The sequence below is a fragment of the Vulpes vulpes genome, chromosome 5, assembly GCF_048418805.1.
Source record: "Vulpes vulpes isolate BD-2025 chromosome 5, VulVul3, whole genome shotgun sequence".
Lineage (NCBI taxonomy): Eukaryota > Metazoa > Chordata > Mammalia > Carnivora > Canidae > Vulpes > Vulpes vulpes.
Genome location: NC_132784.1, coordinates 36,605,379 through 36,626,517, shown reverse-complemented (window position 1 = coordinate 36,626,517; position 21,139 = coordinate 36,605,379). Strand labels below are relative to the sequence as shown.

Below are 21,139 nucleotides of genomic sequence, written 5' to 3'. Positions count from 1 at the left end.
TCATACTGTTTTCTTCTAGGGAGTTGATATTTTCAAGGGACTAAATAAAATTTATTATTATTATTACAATAGTGACTATTGCTTTCCATTAGTTTATATTTTGGAGAGTTTTATTGGTTAAAAATAAATGGCTACGTAGGAACCTATTCACAGTGTCCTTACACCTAGTCCCTAGATTGAGCAGCAAAGTGATAAGGGAATATGTATGTGCCATCATTAGAGAAGGTGGGTTCCATCATCTGCCTGTAGAAAGTCACTATCTTTTTTTTTTTTCCAGTTTGTTCTCTATTAATTTGGGTATCTGTATCGCAGAGCCTTTTTGAGCATTATGAGCTACTGCATATACATATACTGTTCAGAGAGGAAAATCTCACACAGAAGTCAGCGGTTTTAACAGTCAAGATGTAAATGCTTATAAATTAACAAAAGAAGAATTTACCTGGATGTAAATGCCCTAAAATGTATCCTGCATTCAGTGTCCCTCTACTTGAGGACGGGGGCTGATCCCACTGCATCCCCAAGAGTGTAAATACAAGTGAGGTAGCACTTGGGTTCCAATTGTGATGCTCATAGTCCTGCAGAGGAAGTGGGTGGGCCAAGAGCTGGGTGGTTGGGTGGGTGTGTTGGGTGGCGGGTGTGCAGTGGTGGTGTCACGGAAAATAAACAAGACGGTCCCTTTGGCGATTACTCAGAGCAGCTCTTTAATAGGGTTTTCTTAAACGCTGGTTGGACGCTCCTCTCCCCCAGGGGAGGGGGGTTATGTTAAACTCTCAGTCTAGACCAACTGACCCGTGTCAACTCAGCTTCAATGACTCTTTTTCAGTTGGAAGGACACTAAGGAGGCTCTGTTGAGAAGACTGGCCAGCATCTTTTTCTGAAATGAGAACAGCCGTTGCATGATCTAGAACTCCTGGTCTGACCAGGACAAATTATATTGGCTTCACGGACAGAACACTAGATCAAGTTGTGAAAAATGAATCTTACAGTCAAACAGATTTTGGCAAAGCTTGCCAACAAACTGCATAGATTCAACTTTTTAAAAACTCAATTCAGGCTTGCCAGTTTGTGCTTGTAGATTGTGAAAGCAGATATCTGATCCAAGTTGACAATATTTATAGCTCAGGATTTGTAGTCTATATTTCTTCCTCTCCCAACCCCTCCACAAATGTTCTGTATCATCACAAGGAATAATCAAAGTTGTCATTTCCTAATAATATTGATTGTAATAATGTCACAATATCCATTTTTAGGTCTATTTGTACTACCGCTGCTGCCAGCGAATAAGAATCTACTGCGTACCATGGTTTTACGTGCTAAATGTTATTTAAAAGCCAGCACAGTCTTAGGAGGTAGGTTATTATTATGTCGATTCTACAGAAGAGATTCCAGAGGCTCAGACAGCTGGCAACATCTGGAGTCGGGAAAATGTGTTTGACCAGATGCAAGGTCATCTTGATGTTTATGGGTTATTGAAGGAATGAGGACGTGGCACGTGCCTTTTTTTTTTTTTTTTTTTTAAGTAGCATATGGATATCCCAGCACAGTCCACCTTCTAAATCTAAGACCCTATGGGCTCAAAAGAAACTTTTGGCCCCTCCCCTAACTATACAGAGTAATCTAAATCGGAGGTCTTTCCCACAACGAGGGTTATTAGCTAAAATAAATTTTATTGGGAAATCATTGCCATCCATATAGCAAACCCCTAATAACAAACTTCTGTTCTTCTTACTCTGTGAAGTGCATTCCTTTCCTCTGAAATCCCAGGCCCCTACCCCTATTCCTTAGTTCCGAAATGACATACAGACCTGATTTTGTCTGAGTGTCTTTGGAATCTCCACGTTTGTGTGGATACCCTGTATGCATACTATTAAATTCTATTTTCTCTTGTTCATCTTCTATGTCAATTGGATTCTTAGTCCAGCTGGATGGACCCTGGACAGGGACAGGAATTCTTATTTCCCAACAATGGAAACCTCTCCATATGTGGCATAAAGCTCCATGTATTCACTGGCAAAACAAATATATAAGGAATAACCACTAAACATGCTCCACACTCTGACGGGCAGAGGGTGGAGAAGGGAAGGATAAGTTTTGCAGATAAAGTCTGACTCTGCTTCTCTCTTTAAAGTCTCAGTCTAGAGGGTTAAACAGAAGTATCCATGGCAGAGAAATACTGCTCTACTTTAGAGTAGAGCTAATTGGATATAGACAAAATTCCCAAGTTTCAGCCAGGACAGGCCAAGCTGCTTTCCAACGGAGTAACAGCCCTTACCGACAGAATTTGCTTTTATCAGAAATGCCAATAGTCAGTAGTAGCTGGTTACACCAAGAAGTTTTGTTGTTGTTGTTGTTGTTTTGTTTTTAAGAGAGACAGAAAGAAGTAGGAGGGCAGAAGAGGAGGTGGAGAGGGAACCTTAAGCAGATCACGCCCAGCACCCAGGGCTCCATCTCACAACCCCGAGATCGTGACCTTAGCCGAAATTAAGAGTTGGAAGCTTAACTGACAGAGCCACCCGGGCACCCCACACTGAGACTTTTAATAAGATGTTGGATGGGATGGTAGCCCTTGGCTTATCTTTTCTACTCCCCCTCCCACTTCAGCTAAGTTTGCACTTAGGTTTAAGAGTTTGAAGAGCATGTGAGAAGTTGCTAGAAAATAGGATGGATGGTGCATGGCAAGATCACTGCATGAAATGCTCTGATTGATTAAAGATAGATTTCATTTGCCACATTTCTTTTTCTCAAAAGACACTTCGAGAAAGCAAAAGTGGAAGAGGGGCATTATTATTTCAAATGGACTTTTCATTGTACCTGAGGGTACCAAACAGGTTTTGTTGTTTTTGTTTTTGTTTTGTTTTGTTTTGTTTTGTTTTGTTTTGGTCTTTTGTTTTTTCACTCAAGCAAAGCTGTTACCTTTTAGTGGTGACTGGTTTACTGACTGCTAATGCTTTAAAAATGAGATTAAATCAGGCCCATGGTCTTTATTACAAGGAAGATATATGCCCCTTGTGCATTCCAGTGGGTTGGCAATCTTAACCTCGAAAGACATAACATTGATGTATGCTGTGTTGCCAAACAGCATGGTGAGTGTTTAAAATGCTGTGAACAGCCTTATTGCCTCGAAATGATACAATCTAATATTAGACTGTAACTCAGTGACTGAATCTGCCAACCCATCCTTCTATAGAACAGGAAAGTTGAAGCCACTCCGTTTTAATATCTCCCAGGGAAGGGATCATTCTTCATTCCACCATTGAAACAAAGCACGTAAAAGTGAATCTAGATTGCAGGAAAACTGAAACCACATTGAATCGGGCCATTTTCATTAATGGCACATATGCATCTGCCTTTCAGAAGAGGGTGTCGAAATGCCAGCCTCTTTCATTCACATCGGCAGGATTATCCAAGCAGCGTGGGCAACTGATGGGTGGGATCTGAGAGCCCAGAAATTCTTAAGCTAGAGAAAATAGAATTGCACCCTTTTCCACTTCATTTGGAATAATCTGGAAAAGCAGATTTTACCTTGGTCCTCAGTACTTATTCTACTTGTTCTTTTTAATCAATCATAATTCGCATAGACTTTCAGTCCTTTCTACCCTTAGCTTTAGTTTGCAGGATCGGAATGCCACCTCCCATGTTTCCGGAGTAAAGGGGACTTTCTGCAACCATGCTTCAGTATGTTGTCATTGCTAGAGGAGGCAGGGTGCCACCAGGAGGGTTGACCAACTTTCCTAGTTTTGGTTGAGACTGAGGGGTTAGGGCATTGCACTTTCAAATGCTAAAACCAAGTCAGTCCTGGTTAAAGCAGGATGGTTGGCCACTGTATCTCTAGGTAAGGACCCAGCCCACCAAGACGTGCTTGGTCAGGCACAGTCTGGTTGGTGCATTTTCACTGGGTTTCTAGACTGACTGCATGGCAATAAAATCTAATTTTTTATATTGGCACCTGATCAGAACAACTCTTGTAGATTTTAACTTCTGCAGGCCCTCAGTAGAAGAATGTGTGCTGGAGAGATGGTCCCGTCCAATTGTCTTAGTACATGTTATTGCTGAAAAGGAGTCTTCATTCTCACCAGTATTTTAGATTTTAGACTAAATGGGCCCTGGGAAAAGAAGCCCTTATCAGATGGTTGCCCTCTTAGTTTAATTTTGTACTGAGAGCTAAAGATTAAGTTTGGAAGTAGCCCTTAAAACCTGTTTACCCATTTGAAAGCCTAAACTTATTCCAGGTTGGATCCATTTGCCTTGCATTGTATCCCATACCAAAGGGTTTTCTTTGTTTTTGTTTTATAAAGCCAATTTTAAGCTAAGTCATTACAGAAAGGAGTAAAATTCTGTATCTTCTCTTTACATATCCAACATTTCAAGGGCCCCTCCCAAAATAATAATAACAATAATTATTGGCTACCCTCCAACCAAATCAAGTGGAGCAGAAGGAATAATATCCATGGATTCCAGAACATCTTGTACTATTTTTTAGGGTCTACACCACTTAAAAATATTCAGATGGAAAGGAAAAAATGTTCATCTTATTAGTTAATTCATAAGTCAAGATATTACCAAGCATATGTGGATGCACTAAAGCAAATTTTTATTTCCTTTTTGGAAATCTATATGTTGCATTTCAAATCATTATAATTAAAGTAAAACTCACTGCTCTGAAGGCAAAAAAAAAAAAAAAGTTCTGCAAAATTTCAACACTAGTGATTCTGTGAAATGGAATTAATTGGGGAATCATTTTTCTAATATTTTTCTACTAATGAAGAGTACCCCCACCCCCAGACACAAGCAGTACATCAACTTGAGACAATCTTTGTTTCTAAAAATCCCATAATGCTGTGTTAGTTGTTGAGATCCTTTTACTGTTTTCCAAGCAATTAAGGATAAAGTCAGTCAAAACCATGAGGGAATATGCATAAATCTTTTTTACATTGTTCCCTTATCTTAAGAATGTATACTGTTTCTGCAAAGATGATTTTCTTATCCACCAAAAAGGAATAATAAGAGAAAGAATCCACTTACCCGCTACTGCAACTTTTGCTGTCCGACTAATAATTGACCCAGAATCTCCTAAAGATGCCTCACATTGGTAGAGTCCCTCATCTGGCTTATGGTGCCTGGAGTGAAGTATGTTTTGTATCAACAGAGAGCCATTTGGAAGCTGCTGCTTCCTTTCATCCATCCCCAAGGCCAGGTGGACTCCATCTTTCTTCCACTTGATAACGGGGACTCCTCGGTCAGACTCAGCAGAGCAGTTCAGGAGGACGTTTCCTCCCCGCATGGTGACAGCATCAGAAGGCTCGGACAGGAAGTGCAGTGATGTGAAAGGCTTAATCTGGAAACCTGCAACAAGGAAACACAGGGAAATAAATATGTTCACTTATTCAAAGAGATCACGGGCTTTATCCCCTTGCCTCTTCTTTACAAAACTTTTTCAAAAAAGCTGCGGTCTTTGAAAAATATTCAAGAATAAATGATATTGTATTAAAGGAAGAAAAGAAGTGCCCAACTGAGCTAACCAAATTAATGAATTGATTGACCCCAAAACAAATAATGTGAGAAATTAAAAATTCATACAAATTTAGGCACGGCCATCACCACTTATAAGTCAATGCTTAAAACGATAGAAAAGACTAATATTTTCCAAATAAAACTAAGATATTTTATTTATTTATTTATTTTTATTTTTATTTTTTATTTTTTTTTAAACTAAGATATTTTAAAGTAACAATGGTTGGATGCCAGCCTGGCTCAGCAGTTAAGCGTCTGCCTTTGGCCCAGGGCAGGATCCTGGGTTCCCAGGATCCAGTCCCATATCCGGCTCCCTGCAGGGAGCCTGCTTCTCCCTCTGCCTGTGTCTCTGCCTCTCTCTGTGTATCTCTCATGAATAAATAAAAAAAATCTTTAAAAAAAACCCAAAGTAACCATGGTTAGTAGTAGAGCAGTAGTAGTAGTACCTCTAAGATTTCGGGGGGTGGGGTTTCTATCTCTGCATTTTGATTATAGCATCCATCTATTTTTTTAAGAAAATCTACTGAGACGTGGTGTTTCATCATCATCATCATCATCAACAACAACGACATCAACTCTGAACACTGTGGGGAAAGTTATTTAGAACAAAGCTCTGAAGAATTTTAAAATAGGTAAGAAATGCCACTAGCAGAAGTGAGTCAATAATGCTACTACCTAAAATCACAAATCCCTGAAGTGTCTTAATTTCCATCTGAATGCTGCTCATGAGCAAGGAAATTTAAATGAATATTATATTCTATCTGGTCTTTTTTTTTCCCCCTATAAACATAAATGAACATAAGAAATCGACAGAAGGAAGAGAAAGTCATTTAAGGATCCTGAGAGGGGGAGACAAGTATAGTTAAAGTATATTACACCCAGGGCTCACAACATAGCATTTAGCAGAATGTTTGGTTGTTGAATCATAGGATTTGACAAGGTTTTGGAGGTCATTGGGCTAACCCTTTGCCAAACAGGTGTATGCCTAAGTCATTCAATTCGAATTACTTTTAATTTCATTTTTAACCATCTCTGGAGCTAAGGATTCTACAATGCCTCTTGGTATCTTGTTTTTAATATTTAATTATTCTTAGAGGATGACTGAATTTTCTTGTTCCTATTTCATCTCATATTTTTTTCCTGAATTGCTTTGTGTGAAAATACAGAGGAAATGGAGATTCCTTTTTAAGACCCCTTTACTCTTCTGAAGTATTTAATTTCTTTAAAAATGCCCCCTGAATTATATTTTAGCCTTCATGTATTTCAGGATAATGACCTTAATTTCATTAACTTCCTTAGTTTTTCTGTAATGGAAACAGTTGGGGTGTGTGTGTGTGTGTGTGTGTGTGTGTGTGTGTGTACTTTGTGTAAGTTTTGTCTAGTTTTCTCTCATTTAAAAAGTCGGTGTCTAAATTGCTTATCATCAATATTCTCATAAAGGATTGATCCATACTAGTTTCAATGGACAGAATCTTTCTTAACTTTGTATATAAGTGGAGATAAAAGCCAGACAGTTTCTCACTATTCCCCTGTAATGTTACCTGTCATGCCCACTTTTGCTAAGCCTTCTATTTGAAGCCTGTTTCTTTTGCCTTTGTGTTGAACTTTGCCCAGTGAACTGCATCATTTATTATCATACACTCATTTCATCTAATGAAATGAAAGAAATGCTTTCTTTCACCCAAAGAAAGCAGCTAGAATTTTGCTCAAGTTAATAGAAATTGTAAAATAGCAGTAAGCATTTAAGTCTACCATAAGTGATGTTGGTAAAAATCTCAAAACAGACTGGCTCCCTCACTGCCTACTAAGCTCCTCCTCCCTCCAAATCATTTTGGTGTAGCCAACTTACTCACTACTGCCCATGCTTCTAGTGGGAAGTATATCAAATTGGGAGTCTGGATATTTAGCTCTTGGTCCTGGCTTTATCACTTAAAGACCCATGACTCAAGCAAGCCTTTCAAGGCCTCAGAATCTCAGTCCCTTCACCTGTGAAGTGAGAGCATTGAACTAAACAATCTCAAAAATGAACATCTAGTTTGGAAACTTTCAGAACCAGTATGGGTTGAAGACATCCATCAAGCGCATTCTGCTTTGGCTTACTGAGATGCAGACTGATGTTGCCATAAATGTCTCCCCCACATCTCTGTGATATCCTCCTTTACAAGAAAAGAAACATGGGTCAGTGAACACTGAGCTTGAGATACCAAGGATGGGAAAGCAGAGAGATGTGCCAATGTCCTTGAATGTCAGGATATTTCACTAGAGTAATACCTGCAATTTCCATACAAGTGGCATTAATAAGGTAGAAATAAATTTAGAATTCAAGACCAGGCAACTATATTAGGAAGCATTTATTGCTTTTTGGTTCTTCCTGGGGCCTATATTTTAAACAACAATTTCATGTTGAACACCTTATTTATGTCACAGAACACATAATACATTGAATGCAGCTGTTTATGACAGCATGTTAATGAGTATATGTGCCCATTATCACAAATAAATAATCCACTTAATCTGAAAGAAGGAGTTTATGACAGTTTTCAGGGCTGTGAATACATAATTTAGGAAAGTTAAATAAAGATTAACTTTTCTTCAAACGACTACCCTTGCATTTTGCTGGCAATTTGAGCTTCTGTACGCTTTATAACGATTATATTTTTAATACATTGCTGTGGAATACAGGTATGTCACTGCCTTAAATAGCTTGCATTAATTACTTAGTTTTTATAAAAGATAGACTCAAGCCAATAGGATCTGTTGAGAAGTAATAGATATGTCTCCAATGTTCTCCTTTTCAAAGTTCCAGTCTATGTCGGCATAAACTGTTTGCACTCCCTTGGGAGCTATTTTGCACAGGCTTAAGAAATGCCCCACTAACACAGCACCCTGACTTCAATTTTGGTTTCCCCTCTCTCTTAGAGTACTAGGCCCTCCTGGAGGGGTTTTGCCCATCAGTACATTATATTTTAAGATGAAATAATTTTTATCCAATTGTTTCTTTTTTTTTTTTTAAGATTTTATTTATTTATTCATGAGAGACACACAGAGAGAGAGAGGCAGAGACACAGGCAGAGGGAGAAGCAGGCTCCATGCAGGGAGCCCGAACAGGACTTGATCCCAGGAGGCTGGGATCATGACCTGAGTCAAAGGCAGATGGTCAACTACTGAGCCACCCAGGCGCCCCTATCCAATTGCTTCATCCAAGAATCCCTATCTGAAATCAACTACACTGACTTAATGTTTGAACAGAGAAAGATAGGTGATGAAACTGAAGAAGGCAAAGAAGTAGAAATCACTGTTGGAGCCTGTAGCTCAAAAAGTTGTGGCTGGAATTTGGGCAGGCAGTATTTGATGGGGGACTGCCAGCCTGGGAAATGAGTGAAATAAATACTCAGAAAGCAACAGAAGAATGTTTTTGAAGAGTTAACATGGAACTACCTACTTTACAATTTTACAGAGGATTTTTGCATTAGAATGACTATGCTAGGGATTTCATCCAGAAGAAAATCAAGTGGAGAAGTTTTTGTTTTGGTTTGGTTTTATTTTTAAGATGCCACCGGGTCATTCTGTTGAACGTTTCTTTAAATAGTAACAATTCTCAATCTTGCTTCATAAAAGAAGTGATCTTTTGGCCTGCTGTAAAATCACATAATTAATAATATTTTGGAGAAATACATTTGATAGTACCTAAAGACCATCCACTAAGAAATCTCAGTGGTTGAGTCTGATGGCAGAGTTCATGATTAGAATGAATGAGTCTCCAGGCCTCTTCTCCCTCCAAATGTTGGCTTGGGAAGATTGCTAGATCATCTCTGGGTAGGATTTAGGCATAGAGCCTTAAATGCATTTAACCTCTTGATCTTTTCTTATCTGTGTCAGTCTGAGAAAAAGTAATAAAGTGTCACATTGTTCCTGGACATTATTCTTTATTTTCATCTTCTTCTGAAAGATTGTATTGTATTTTATAAGCACATAATAATATAGCAAATCCTTCAATGTTTTTCCGATACAGATATAGAGGAGGGCTTGAGTGGTGACCCAAAGGAGAAATACTGGCATTTATTTGCTTTGGTTTTGTCAGACATAAGTAAGAATCAGAAATAGCACTGCCAGGAATATTCTAAGTTTATATTAATTGAGTACGTAGAGATAGAAAAAAAAAACCTGTATTGTATTTTAGAGACTCATCAAAATAATCAAACAAATAGTAAAAATCTTTCTGTTAGCATAAGTTCCTTTGTGCCTGCCCTCCTTCTCATATTCTTGTTAAATTCAAAGACCATTCAGTCACAGCAGCAGACTAACTTAGAATGGGTATTTAAAAATATGACATTTTATCTACAATATCAAACATTGTTAAGTGTGAAAAATAATTCCTCATGGAGTCAGACATTCCTTTCCAAGTCCAAAATGTAAAAGCGTCTGGTTAAAGCAATAAAAGCTAAAAAAATGAAATTTATGAAGAGTAGCATAAAAATAAAAAGAAGATCCTGAAAAGATTTTAAGATTAGAAAATGTCATACAAGTCCCCATAGAATGTGCGATGCATAATTTTATCTCTTTCAAGTTACAAAACTTTCACTTTGGGATGCATGGAGATTCGGATGATCCCCAAATTCTTGTAATCAACCCAGAAAACTCTGCCATCTTTATCTCTTCTTAAAAATATATGCTACTGCATCTGCTTCTCATGTGTTAAGGAAATAGATCTCCACTGAAGGAAAGTAAAATCATTCTATGAATGATAGAATATGATCTCTTTTTAATACATCAAACACCAATTACAGGTAAAATTATAACTCTGGACTTCAGCCCTAGCAAAAGTTTATAATGCTTGTGAGACTTTGGTTTGGAATGGGGATTTTAAAAAGCAAAACAAAGCAAAATGTAAGAATTAAAAGAACCCCTAACTATATATGGGCTTTACTGGGTTTGGGATATCAGAATATAAATTCTGAAACCGTGATTCTCAAACCACAGTTCCCAGACAAGCAATAGCAATACTGGAAATTTGTTAGAAATGTCTGATCTCAGGCCCCAACCCTAGACCTACCTAATCAGTAACTTTGGGGATGGAGTCATTAGCTCCATATTCATGAAATCTTGACCACCACTTCTCTGAAGCATCTGGTGGCCAGGTCTAGGGCCTAGGGGTCCTTGTATTCTTTGTACTGCCCTGTTATAAATTTCCAAATTTGGGAGCTTGTGTAGTTTGGGTCAACTATTTTTGTAGGCAGGGAGATAAAAATATGGGGATGATCCAGGAGGGCAAATAACTGAACATCTCAACACATATTTTATTAATACGGTCAGCACATTTCTTTTTGAAAGGTTAAAGAAAAGTGAAGACAGGGCCAAGGAAGAGGGCTATTGTTGACAATACCTCATCTTTCCACTTTGTAACCAGCAATGTGTCAGGACCCCAAATGGCTGTATTCCATTAAGCCAAATTTAAATTCCAGTCAATTGAACAATTAGAACATTCCTTGGACTATCCTTGGTTCTTCATACAAGGAACTGTCAAAAGATTTCTTTTGATGGACTACAATCCTCTCTCAAAAGAAGTTTGGTAGGTATAGTATTCCTTATCAGACTGCACTTCTTTCATTACATTTTCTCCCCATGGTATAATTGTAGCCTTTTAAAACGCTGGAACTCTAGACACTTGCTTGGCTGATCTATCCCTCATTTCAAGTTTAATATCTAGACGGGCAAAACCGTAATTGCACTCAGTCCGCTGTAGCCTGGAGGGTGTACTCTATGTGCTCCATCCTAATGCAAGACTTTAACGTTAGCCAGTCTAAGGCAAGACAGTGCATCGCACCAAAGGACCAGAACCAATGACCACTGGGGTTTCTGTGACCACTGGGGTTTTGGTGCTTTTTTTTTTTTTTTTTTTTTTTTTTTACTTTGGTAAGAGACAGAGTGAACAGAATTGTCCAAAGATGTGGTTGTGTCTTTAAAAAGATTGTTTACATTCCAGTCTTTGCTAGAGACTAGCATATTTTGAAGCTGTTTAACTTCAAGACAATTTTTTATCACTAACACATGGAAATTAGAAGTGAATTAGATTTCGTGAAATTTATTCCTTAATTTAAATAATTCAAAGGAAGACTTACCAGGAAGAAATACAGGTACGTTTTACTAGGGGGATTTATTAAGAATCATTAAAATGTAGGGAAGCTATGGATGAAAATTTAAATTAAAAATTTTAAAGGACACTTCAAGTTCCTCCCTCATTAGAGTTGCCAGGTTTAGCAAGTAAAAATCAAAGGAATCAGTCCTATTTGAATTTCGGGTAAGCAAAAAGTAAGGTTCTCATATAAATATGTCCTAAACACTTCTATTAAATAAATAGCGCATAGGGCATACTTACAGTAAAACATTTGTTGCGTACCCAAAATTCACAGTTAACCGGGCATCTTGTATTTTCTATCATATCCCATGTGAATTCCCTTCCTTCAAATCATGGCAACAGTAATCAAATAGTTTATGAATTCTCCTACTCCGCTCAGTTCTCACGTATCTGAAGAGAAGAGTGATCTCTTGGACAGCTACCGTGATTGAGTCAGGACAAGCGATTTTAGCGTCAGGACGTTTGCAGACCGAGTCTACCACCGCCACATGTCCATGTAGAAAGGTTGTTGAACCCGATTTGTTCTTGACATAGTGATTCTTCTTTTCTCTTCCCTTTACAAGACAGGGAGCAACATTCAGAAATATAAATACAGGATGTGAAGTTCAAGAAGCAACTGTCCCAGCAGAAATTGCTTAGTGAGCCCACACAGAGGCTCCACATCAGACATGCGGAGCACATGGCACCTTCTACAAGGCAGAAGAAGCCTTGCTAAGATCTGAGGTTTTCATAGGGTGAGAAGTGTGTGCCCCAGGCAACTGTCTGAGTGTCCTCTGGCTAAATCCAATAGTAAAGAAAAAAACGATAAGGGCCAAGATAGAGTGGGAGAGGAGCTTCCTCATCCTTTTGCTGCTTTAAGAGCTAAATCTCTAAACCACAGCTTGACGTTGCTGTGTGATACTGGGCAAATTGTAATGGTTTTTTTTTTTTTTTTTTTCCTCTCAGCTCAACAGGTAACGAAGTCTGACATCTAGGTTATGATTCCCTAGGCCTCATGCAAAATTAACATTTAAAAGAAACTTTGATGTGCTGGTTAAGCTGCCCTGGGTTTGAACCTTTAACCCTCTTCATTTTGGTTAAATGTAAACTGGCTTTCTCCTCCCCTTGTGTTTTTCATCAGTGTTTCTCAACGTAGAGGGATGGATGGCTCTTCCCTCAAGGCTCATCATGAAGGCACAACTGTCAACATGAATAATAAGAAAGATTATTCAGAGTATTTACCAAAAGTACCAGTTAATGGGTACCCAGCACATAAGAATATCTCCATCTGGCTGACACTGAAGAGTGGGCAAGCTTTGAAGATGTCATTAATTATAAGGGGCTGAACTGTTTTTTAATAAGTTATTTATATTTACTACACACAAATAAGAAGATATAGACACAAAGCTAAATATAATAATCGCCTATAATCCTGTTCATCTGGTGAAAGCCACTGTTAAAGTTTATGTCCATTTCTTTCCAAGACAGGATTGATTTTTTGATTCATGGTAATTTGCTTTATCACTCACACAGTTGTAATAATATTTGAGAGAAAAAGAGAGAGACGGAAGGAGAGAGAGAACACTCACCTATAAGTGTGTGCACACCCTCTGGTCTCTCTTTCTTATGAGGCTTCTAATCTCATCGTGGGGTTTCCACCCCCATGACATCATATAAACCCAATTACCTTGTCAAAGGCTCCACACTTCTCAATACACACTGGGGATTGGGGCTTCAACATATGAATTTTGGGGGAACACAAACATTCCATCCATAACAGACATAGGGAAGGTATCTAGGGGAAGAACTCTGTAAGGAGAGTCAAGGGCAAGTGCTAAGGTCCTGAGGTGGGAGTGTGACTGGGCTTTCCCAGGAACAGTAGACAGACTACAGGGCAAGAGTGATAACCCTGAGGGAGAAGGAGAGTTCAAGATTAGGTGGAGAGGACGGTGGCAGGTGTATAGGACCTTGTAGGCGAACAAAGGAGCATTGAACTCGGACGATGGAAACCTAGTGGAGTGTTCTGGCCAAAAAGTAAAAAGTCTAACTTATATTCTAAAGCTATAGCTCTCAATAAGGAAAGATTTTACCCCCAAGGAGACATTTGGTAAATGTCGGAAGACATTTTTAGCTGTCACAACTGGGAAGATATTACTGGCATCTAGTAGGGAGAGGCCAGGGAGACTGATACACGGGCTGCAGTGCACAGGATAGCCCTTCACAGGAGAGAAGTCTCCAGTCCCAAATGTCACTATGTTAAGGATGAGAAATCCTACAGTAAAAGGTCACCCCTGTTGCTGTGTTGAGAACAGCAGTCATTAGAAGAAGCCAGGAAACCAGTCAGCAAGTTACTTCTATCATCCAGGTGAGCAATGATGGGACTTAGAGGGAAGCCCTGCAATGGAAGTGGTAAGAAATGGTCAGATTCAGGATCCATACTGAAGGTTGAGCCCTGGGGTTGTGGAGGGATTAAATGTGGGTTGTTAAAAAAAAAAAAAAAAAAAAAAAAGGAGAAGAAGAAGAGTCGAAGATGACCCCAAGGACATCAATAGAGCAATTTATGTAATTTATATGCAAAAAAAAAAAAAAAAAGAAGGCATACTATCTGTCTCAAAAGAAAGCTCTCAGCACAAGGGGTCAGGAGACCTGAGTTCTTTATCTAATACTGTAAGTCACGAATCATGGACCACACTACTGGGAATCAGCATACTTGCCCACAGAACAAGGACAGGACATTGGACTAGCTAACTTCTAGGTGTCTTCAGCTCTAAGATTAAATAGTCTATGACTTCATACCTATTAACTTTGCCACTTACAAAAAAATTTACCCTTAAATTTAGGAGGAAAATTGTTATATGAAGAGATTTGCTATAATTGCACTGTGATCAGTTTATCACAGTCTTCTATGAGTCCACAAAGAGGTGCAGTTACTGAAGGTGTCAAGAGACCAACAGCCACCCACCTCATTATCCATAAAATAGAGGGAGAGTCTAATCTTTTCCCTTGAAGATAAAAGACTGCAGAGGTCACTCTGCCAACAAAGCACAGCAGCTTTATTATGATTCATGAGAAATGAAGTATTCATCTTATGGAAACTGCTGTTACAAATATAAAGGATTAATTCCATAAAGGTCTGACAGGTCCCAAGAAAACCTTAAAAATTCAGCAAACTTCATGGTTGACATTGTGCTATGAAGTCTGATGTGGGGACCCATATTGATAAAACATTTATGTTATAATGAGTCCCATTTTCTCAAAGCGGAGGTCAAACAGTGGTTTTCATTAAAATGCTGTCATTCATTTTGTTGTGATATTTACTGTATCTTGTCTCAGCAGAAAAATGATATTTTCCTGCTTAGTCCATGAATGACATCAAGAATGAAAACCTATAATGATAAGAGGTATATCAGCTTTGGAACTGAAAGCCAATGAGCTTTAAATCAGGTCAGTATTTATTAAACACTGTATGTTATTAACTGGTGATTTAAGTTTAATGGGAGATGAGTTGGAGAGCAAGGATGAAGTCCCTTTAGAAGATGAGAACCACGGGATGCCTGGGTGGCTCAGTGGTTGGGCATCTGCCTTTGGCTCAGGGTGTGACCCCACAGTCCCGGGATCGAGTCCTATATCGGGCTCCTTGCTTGGAGCTTGCTTCTCCTTCTGCCTGTGTCTCTGAGCCTCTCTCTCTCTGTGTCTCTCATGAATAAGTAAATATAATCTTTAAGAAGAAAAAAAAAAAGAAGCAGAAGAAGATGAGAACCACAAGGGGACCTCTGAGCCCTAAATATGCAACATATGCATGATCTACATGAACTTCACAACTGAAGAACCATTTATGTCTCTCTCTCTTAATGGAAAATGAAGAAACAAATGTGTTTGATGCCTTTGATTCCTGTCCTGGGAAGACCATTCTGCTGATTCACTTCCCCGGGATTCAAGCCTGGAGCTGCCACCTTGTGCTAAACTCACTACTTTCAGCACTGCATTCCTCTTGGCAATCTTGGGGATGGATTTACCATTTACGAGAGCTTTAACAAGAATATCTATGTGGTCTATAGGCTGTGCACACAGATGAACCTTTCCATCATAGCCATTCATTCATTCATACATATTATTAAACATCTATTAAATGCCTGTGTAGCTCCCCAGCTACTTTGTTCCTTATAACAGCCCTCTAGTTTAGGGCCACAGACCCTTCCCAGATCTATACATCTCCTCTCTTCTTTTCCCTTCCCTAGCTGTCTCTGTACACTGGCCTAATGTCCCTGCGACCTGCTGTATCTATTCCAAAGACTTAGCAGACAGAATTGAGTAATTCTATGGAAAATATATTTTTATAATTGCTGATGGTATGTAAAACACATGCTATTATCATGTCATCGTTTACTAAAAGGCCTTAGAGGAAAGCAAAACAGCCTTGTTAACTTTTTTCATCTTGCACGAATAAGTATTCAAGGTAAAGGGAAAAGCCATTTTTCTTTGTTTCCTTATTGTAATTAAGGCAGTAGAGTCTAGCCCACTGCCCCAGGACAGCTGAGTTTTTTATTGGCTTTAAAAAGGCTACAACATTTCAGTTATACTTGATGAATAGATCCTGGAAATCTACTGTACATCACAGTGCCTAGGGTTAGCAGTGTTGTGTTGTATACCTAAGCATTTGCTAAGATGTCATATCTTATGATAAGTGTTTTTTATCACAAAAAAATAAAAGAAAAAAGAGGGTGACAGGAAATTTTTGGAGGTGACAGATATGTTTATGGCAGTGATGGTGGGGATGGCTTCATGGGCTTATGCTTATCTCCAAACTCATCTAAGATGTATTAAACATGCATAGCGTTTTTGTATATCAAGCATGCCTCGGGCAAGTGGATTCAAAAATTATAAAAGATGTCTAGGTAATTCAGAGCTAGGGAACTGTCATGGTGTCACCAGCAGTGGGTTCCTGTGGGTTGTTTAACCACTTTGTACCATTTTTGGATAAGCTTCTATCCAGTGTATTTATCTTATCTGACCTTTAACAAATTTCTTTCATATTGTCACTCATTAAAAAACAAACAAACAAACAACAGCATAAGAATCAAAGCAATGATTATGTGTGCCACCACTTAGAAACAGTAAAACTCTAAAAAGTATCTAAATGATAAGCAGCAGATTCCCTGGAATGATAGAAACTGTAATTCTATTAAAGAGACCAAGTGTAATCATAAAACACTCAGAAGTAAAATGATATAAAACTCTCAGCTGACAAGCAGAACTGGGAGCAGAGAATGGGCTGAGTTTACAAAGTGTAGCACACGGGATCCCTGGGTGGCGCAGCGGTTTGGCGCTTGCCTTTGGCCCAGGGCGCGATCCTGGAGACCTGGGATCGAGTCCCACATCGGGCTCCCAGTGCATGGAGCCTGCTTCTCCCTCCGCCTGTGTCTCTGCTTCTCTCTCTCTCTGTGACTATCATAAAAAAAAAAAACAAAAACAAAGTGTAGCACACTGGTCTCCTGAAATGTGGACTCCCCCATAATTCATCAGCTGTAGACACTTTCCCCCCAATACCCATAATCCCAGACACACACATCTGCTTTATTTTTTATTCGGCCCCATGTACGGGGCTCTGTCCTAATGTCTTAAGCTCTTTTATCCTCACATTACCTCCAGATCAGAAGAACCAGGGATTTCATAGATGTCACTGGAATATAACATCTCTTTGTTATGTAACATTTTGATTTGTATGCTCTATGCCAAGACTACAATTTTATTTATTTTTCAAAAGATCTTATTTATTTATTATAAAGAGAGAGAGCGCATGAAAAGTAGGAAGAAGCAGATTTTCTGCTGCGCAGGGAGCCTGACAATGCCTGCTGGATCCCAGGGCTCTGAGATCATGACCTGAACCAAGGCAGATGCTTTAACCAACAGAGCCACCCAGGCGCCGCAAGACTGAAATTTTGAAAGCCATAATTATTATACATTTTAAATCATATTGCCAAACATGTTACTATCTTTTTAACATAATTAAATAAATGAAGTATCTCTTACAATTCCAATGTTTTGTTTTGTTTTGTTTTGTTTTTCTCTCTCTCTCTAAAAAATATATTTGAAAAATATGTCCTTGAGGCACCTGGCGGCTCAGTGGTTGAGCACCTGCCTTCAGCTCAGGTCGTGATCCTGGAATGGAGTCCCAAATGGGGCTCCCTGCATGGAGCCTACTTCTCCCTCTGCCTGTGTCTCTATAACTCTCTCTGTGTCTCTCATGAAGAAATAAATAAAATCTTAAAAAAAGAGAGAAAAATATGTCCCTGCTATTGTGCATCCAAGGGACTGCATAATATAGAGATGAAAAGAACTAATAACAATCAAGGTCACTTATATATAGCCAGATCCATTTTCTTGTGAGTAGGGTTGGTCTGAGAGTTGGGGCTGGACTTATTCACTGCTTTTAATCATGGGTTAGTGTTGCATTAAGATGTGTTGAAGGTTTGCACTGTGGCTTAGGAATATTGTATTCTTTGTCTGCTTATTTTTTTCTTATGGTTCTAGTAACTTACCTAGAATTTACATGGCAGCCTCATTTGATCCTGTTGATCAGGAACAGATTGTTAACTTTATTTTGCATGTAGGGGGAAAACAAGGCTCAAGAGGTTAACTGTCTTGACCAAAGTCATATGTCTCAGAAAAATCTAGCTTTTTGTCTTAATTCTATCTACGAATCATTATTTCTGCTTTTTATCAAAGCCCTTTCTTTTCTCAAACTACATAAAAGTAGAATACATAGCCAAAGACGGGCAAACCAGCTCAGAGGCACGTGGTATTAATTGAAATATTTAATACAGACTGTGCCTACGCTACTGTGATTTCAGAAAATCCCTCAAATAGAATTTAAGCACTTTTGGTCATAGGACTATGTAATCTGGGAAGAAGGATGAAGTCAATGATTCTGTGGTATAAAATGCCTTCTCAAACTATAGCTTTTGTCACCCAGTTCAGTCCTAGGTTAACACAGCAAGCATTTGTAGGAGAAGCACAAGAGTCTGGGTTTGCCTGGGAAGGGATGGATGCGGGTGGTGGGGAACGAGGCTGAAGCAGTAGTACCAAATTAGAAAGCCTTCGTCTCTTTTCTCTTTGAGGTTGTCCCAGAACCACAGAAAAGCCTGGACTTGTCCCACATAACTAAATCAATGGAAAACCAAAGCATTTAAACATTACAAATTATTAATTACTAATATCAGACTTCTCAAATTTTGATTTTGTCCATACAATTTTTGTTGATCTACCGCATATATTAATACCTGATTTACTACCCTCAAAGTCAAGAACTACACCAAAACTTTTGTTTAAATCCTCTCTCCCATTTGTGTTTAGCACTGATGAATACATTAAAAAAAAAAAAAAAAAGGCACTGAATGATGCTGTTCTCAGGGAAGAAGATTCTCTTACTACCTTTGACATGAACCAAAGGGTAACGAAGAAAAATGAGTGAGCATTTTGAGCTTCCTTAAGTAATTACTTTCCACTAGGCCTAAACTGTAGTTCATTGGGGGCAGGATGCAACTGTGGTCCCTCACTTATAAGCAAGCAGCACCCATAAAGCTCATAACCAGGTCCACATATTAAACAAATTTATGGATGCCCACCTGGGCATCTCCAAAATATACAGTAACACAGTTGGTAAAGATTTTAAAAGTAGCTTTTAAATGTGACTGATGTTGAACATCAGTGTAATAATCATTTTGCCATCAATGTAAAATACAGTAAAATCTAACCAAAAAAAATGTATACGGTATGAGGAGAGAGTACTTATGACGCTATGCATTTCACTCTTGGCTAATTTCAAGCTAAATCACTGGTGCAATGCTAGGATAATCACATAAGATACTTTTGAGAATAAAGGGGACTCAGTTTATAATTATTCCAGGACAAAATGTATACATGAAATTGTTCTAAGCAATTTGTGATGTATGGTCTTCAACCTATCACCATTTTAAAGACGATGCAGATGTTCATTCTGGCACTCTTCCTCAAAATCTGTATTTTTGTCTGATAGTGAGAAATCCTGTCAGACACTAGAAGCATTCAGAATTAATTATATTGAAAATATAGTATATATACTTCTATTTCTGCAACCCATAATATGCTGTCATGCTTTGGAGTTTTAGACAAATTTGGAATTAAAGAGAATTATTGCCTCATTCTCCTCTAAATGGTTTTTACTCATTAATGGAAACTTCTTGGGGGAAAAAAGAAAGAAACAAAGAAACAAACAAACTTCTTGGGGTGGGTGTGAAAGGCCATGATGTATTGGAATACCTCCTAGTGTTAACTGGAAAGGGATGGCTCTAGGCTCATCAAACTGGCATGTAGCTGGAAATAAACTGAAATCAAATGACTAAAAATGTGTTAAGTCTCAGTGAAGAGGACAGCAAACCAAAAGGTATCATACTTTCCTGTTGGTCTACAAAGGAACTGTGAAAAATGACAGATGAGTCATGGCAAAAGGAACTCTGGCCACTTAGACACTGGCTTTGACCATAAGGAATAAAGCAGAATGAAGCATGAAAGTGGGGATCATAGGGGAGAGCCCTGCTCCATCACATTCAATGACTCACAACTCTATGCCTTTTTGCTTAATAGTTGTGGGTCAATGCTTTGACATGGATAAATATGCTCAGAAAACCTTTCTAGTTAATGCTGACATCAGCAACTAATAGTTTAGCAGGACTGTAGCTAAAGCAGGGTAAATTTAGAAAAGATTGAGTTGGTAGTTTTGGTTACATTAATTATTCGTTCGTATAAACAATACTTTTTTTAAAAAATTTACATAGCATGAATGGAACTTCAATTGACTACATCAGGACAGTGTACAAAGTAACTACTACATAATATAGACACTAATCATGTTTTTGAAACTTATCCTTTGTGGGTGGGAAGAACAAAGGAACTAATACTGAAACCCATCACATGATTTAATTTTCAACTACTCAATGAAATTATTGTTATGCTGATTAAGAAGAGGAGAAAACTGAGACTGAGTCTATGACAAATGCCAGTTTGTCCAATGGATGAAGCTGAATGTGAAATAACGTCTTTGACTCCAAACTCCATTTCTCATGGTCAGATTGGTTTCTCTAGGAGGTTCTGTTTCTCTCCTGTTTCTCAGGAATTTTGTTTTTAATTTTTTTTTTCTTTTCTTTTCTGTAACGGGCCAGATAATCAATACTTTTGGCTTTGTAGAGCAACTACTTAACTCTACCATTGTAGCAGGAAAGCCACCATGGAGTATGAAAAGAAATGGCACAGATTCCCACCCTACTTCCTGTTCCAAAGTAATCATCAGAAATGAAAGCAAACAAACTAAACAAAATAAATAAAATTATTCAACACTTTAATAGTTAAGTATGTCTTAAAATAGTACCCCTACAATACCTCTAGTATATAAATCCTGGATAGGGAACAATGGTATTCATTCTGGCATTCTGTAACCTTCCCCTTCCAGGCCCTCCATCCCCTGGGTACCCAATGCTT

General features: G+C 38.5%; 1 protein-coding gene across 4 annotated transcripts in view; it reads right to left on the bottom strand.

The window, feature by feature from the left end:
- Positions 1–21,139, bottom strand: part of DCC (DCC netrin 1 receptor) — a 1,087,624-nt gene that overhangs the window by 697,111 nt on the left and 369,374 nt on the right. For all 4 annotated transcript variants that reach the window (XM_025997616.2, XM_072757871.1, XM_072757870.1 and 1 more), the window contains exon 2: positions 5,023–5,343. In XM_025997616.2, coding sequence (XP_025853401.1) covers positions 5,023–5,343 — 321 coding nt within the window. The remainder of the gene's footprint in view (positions 1–5,022; positions 5,344–21,139) is intronic.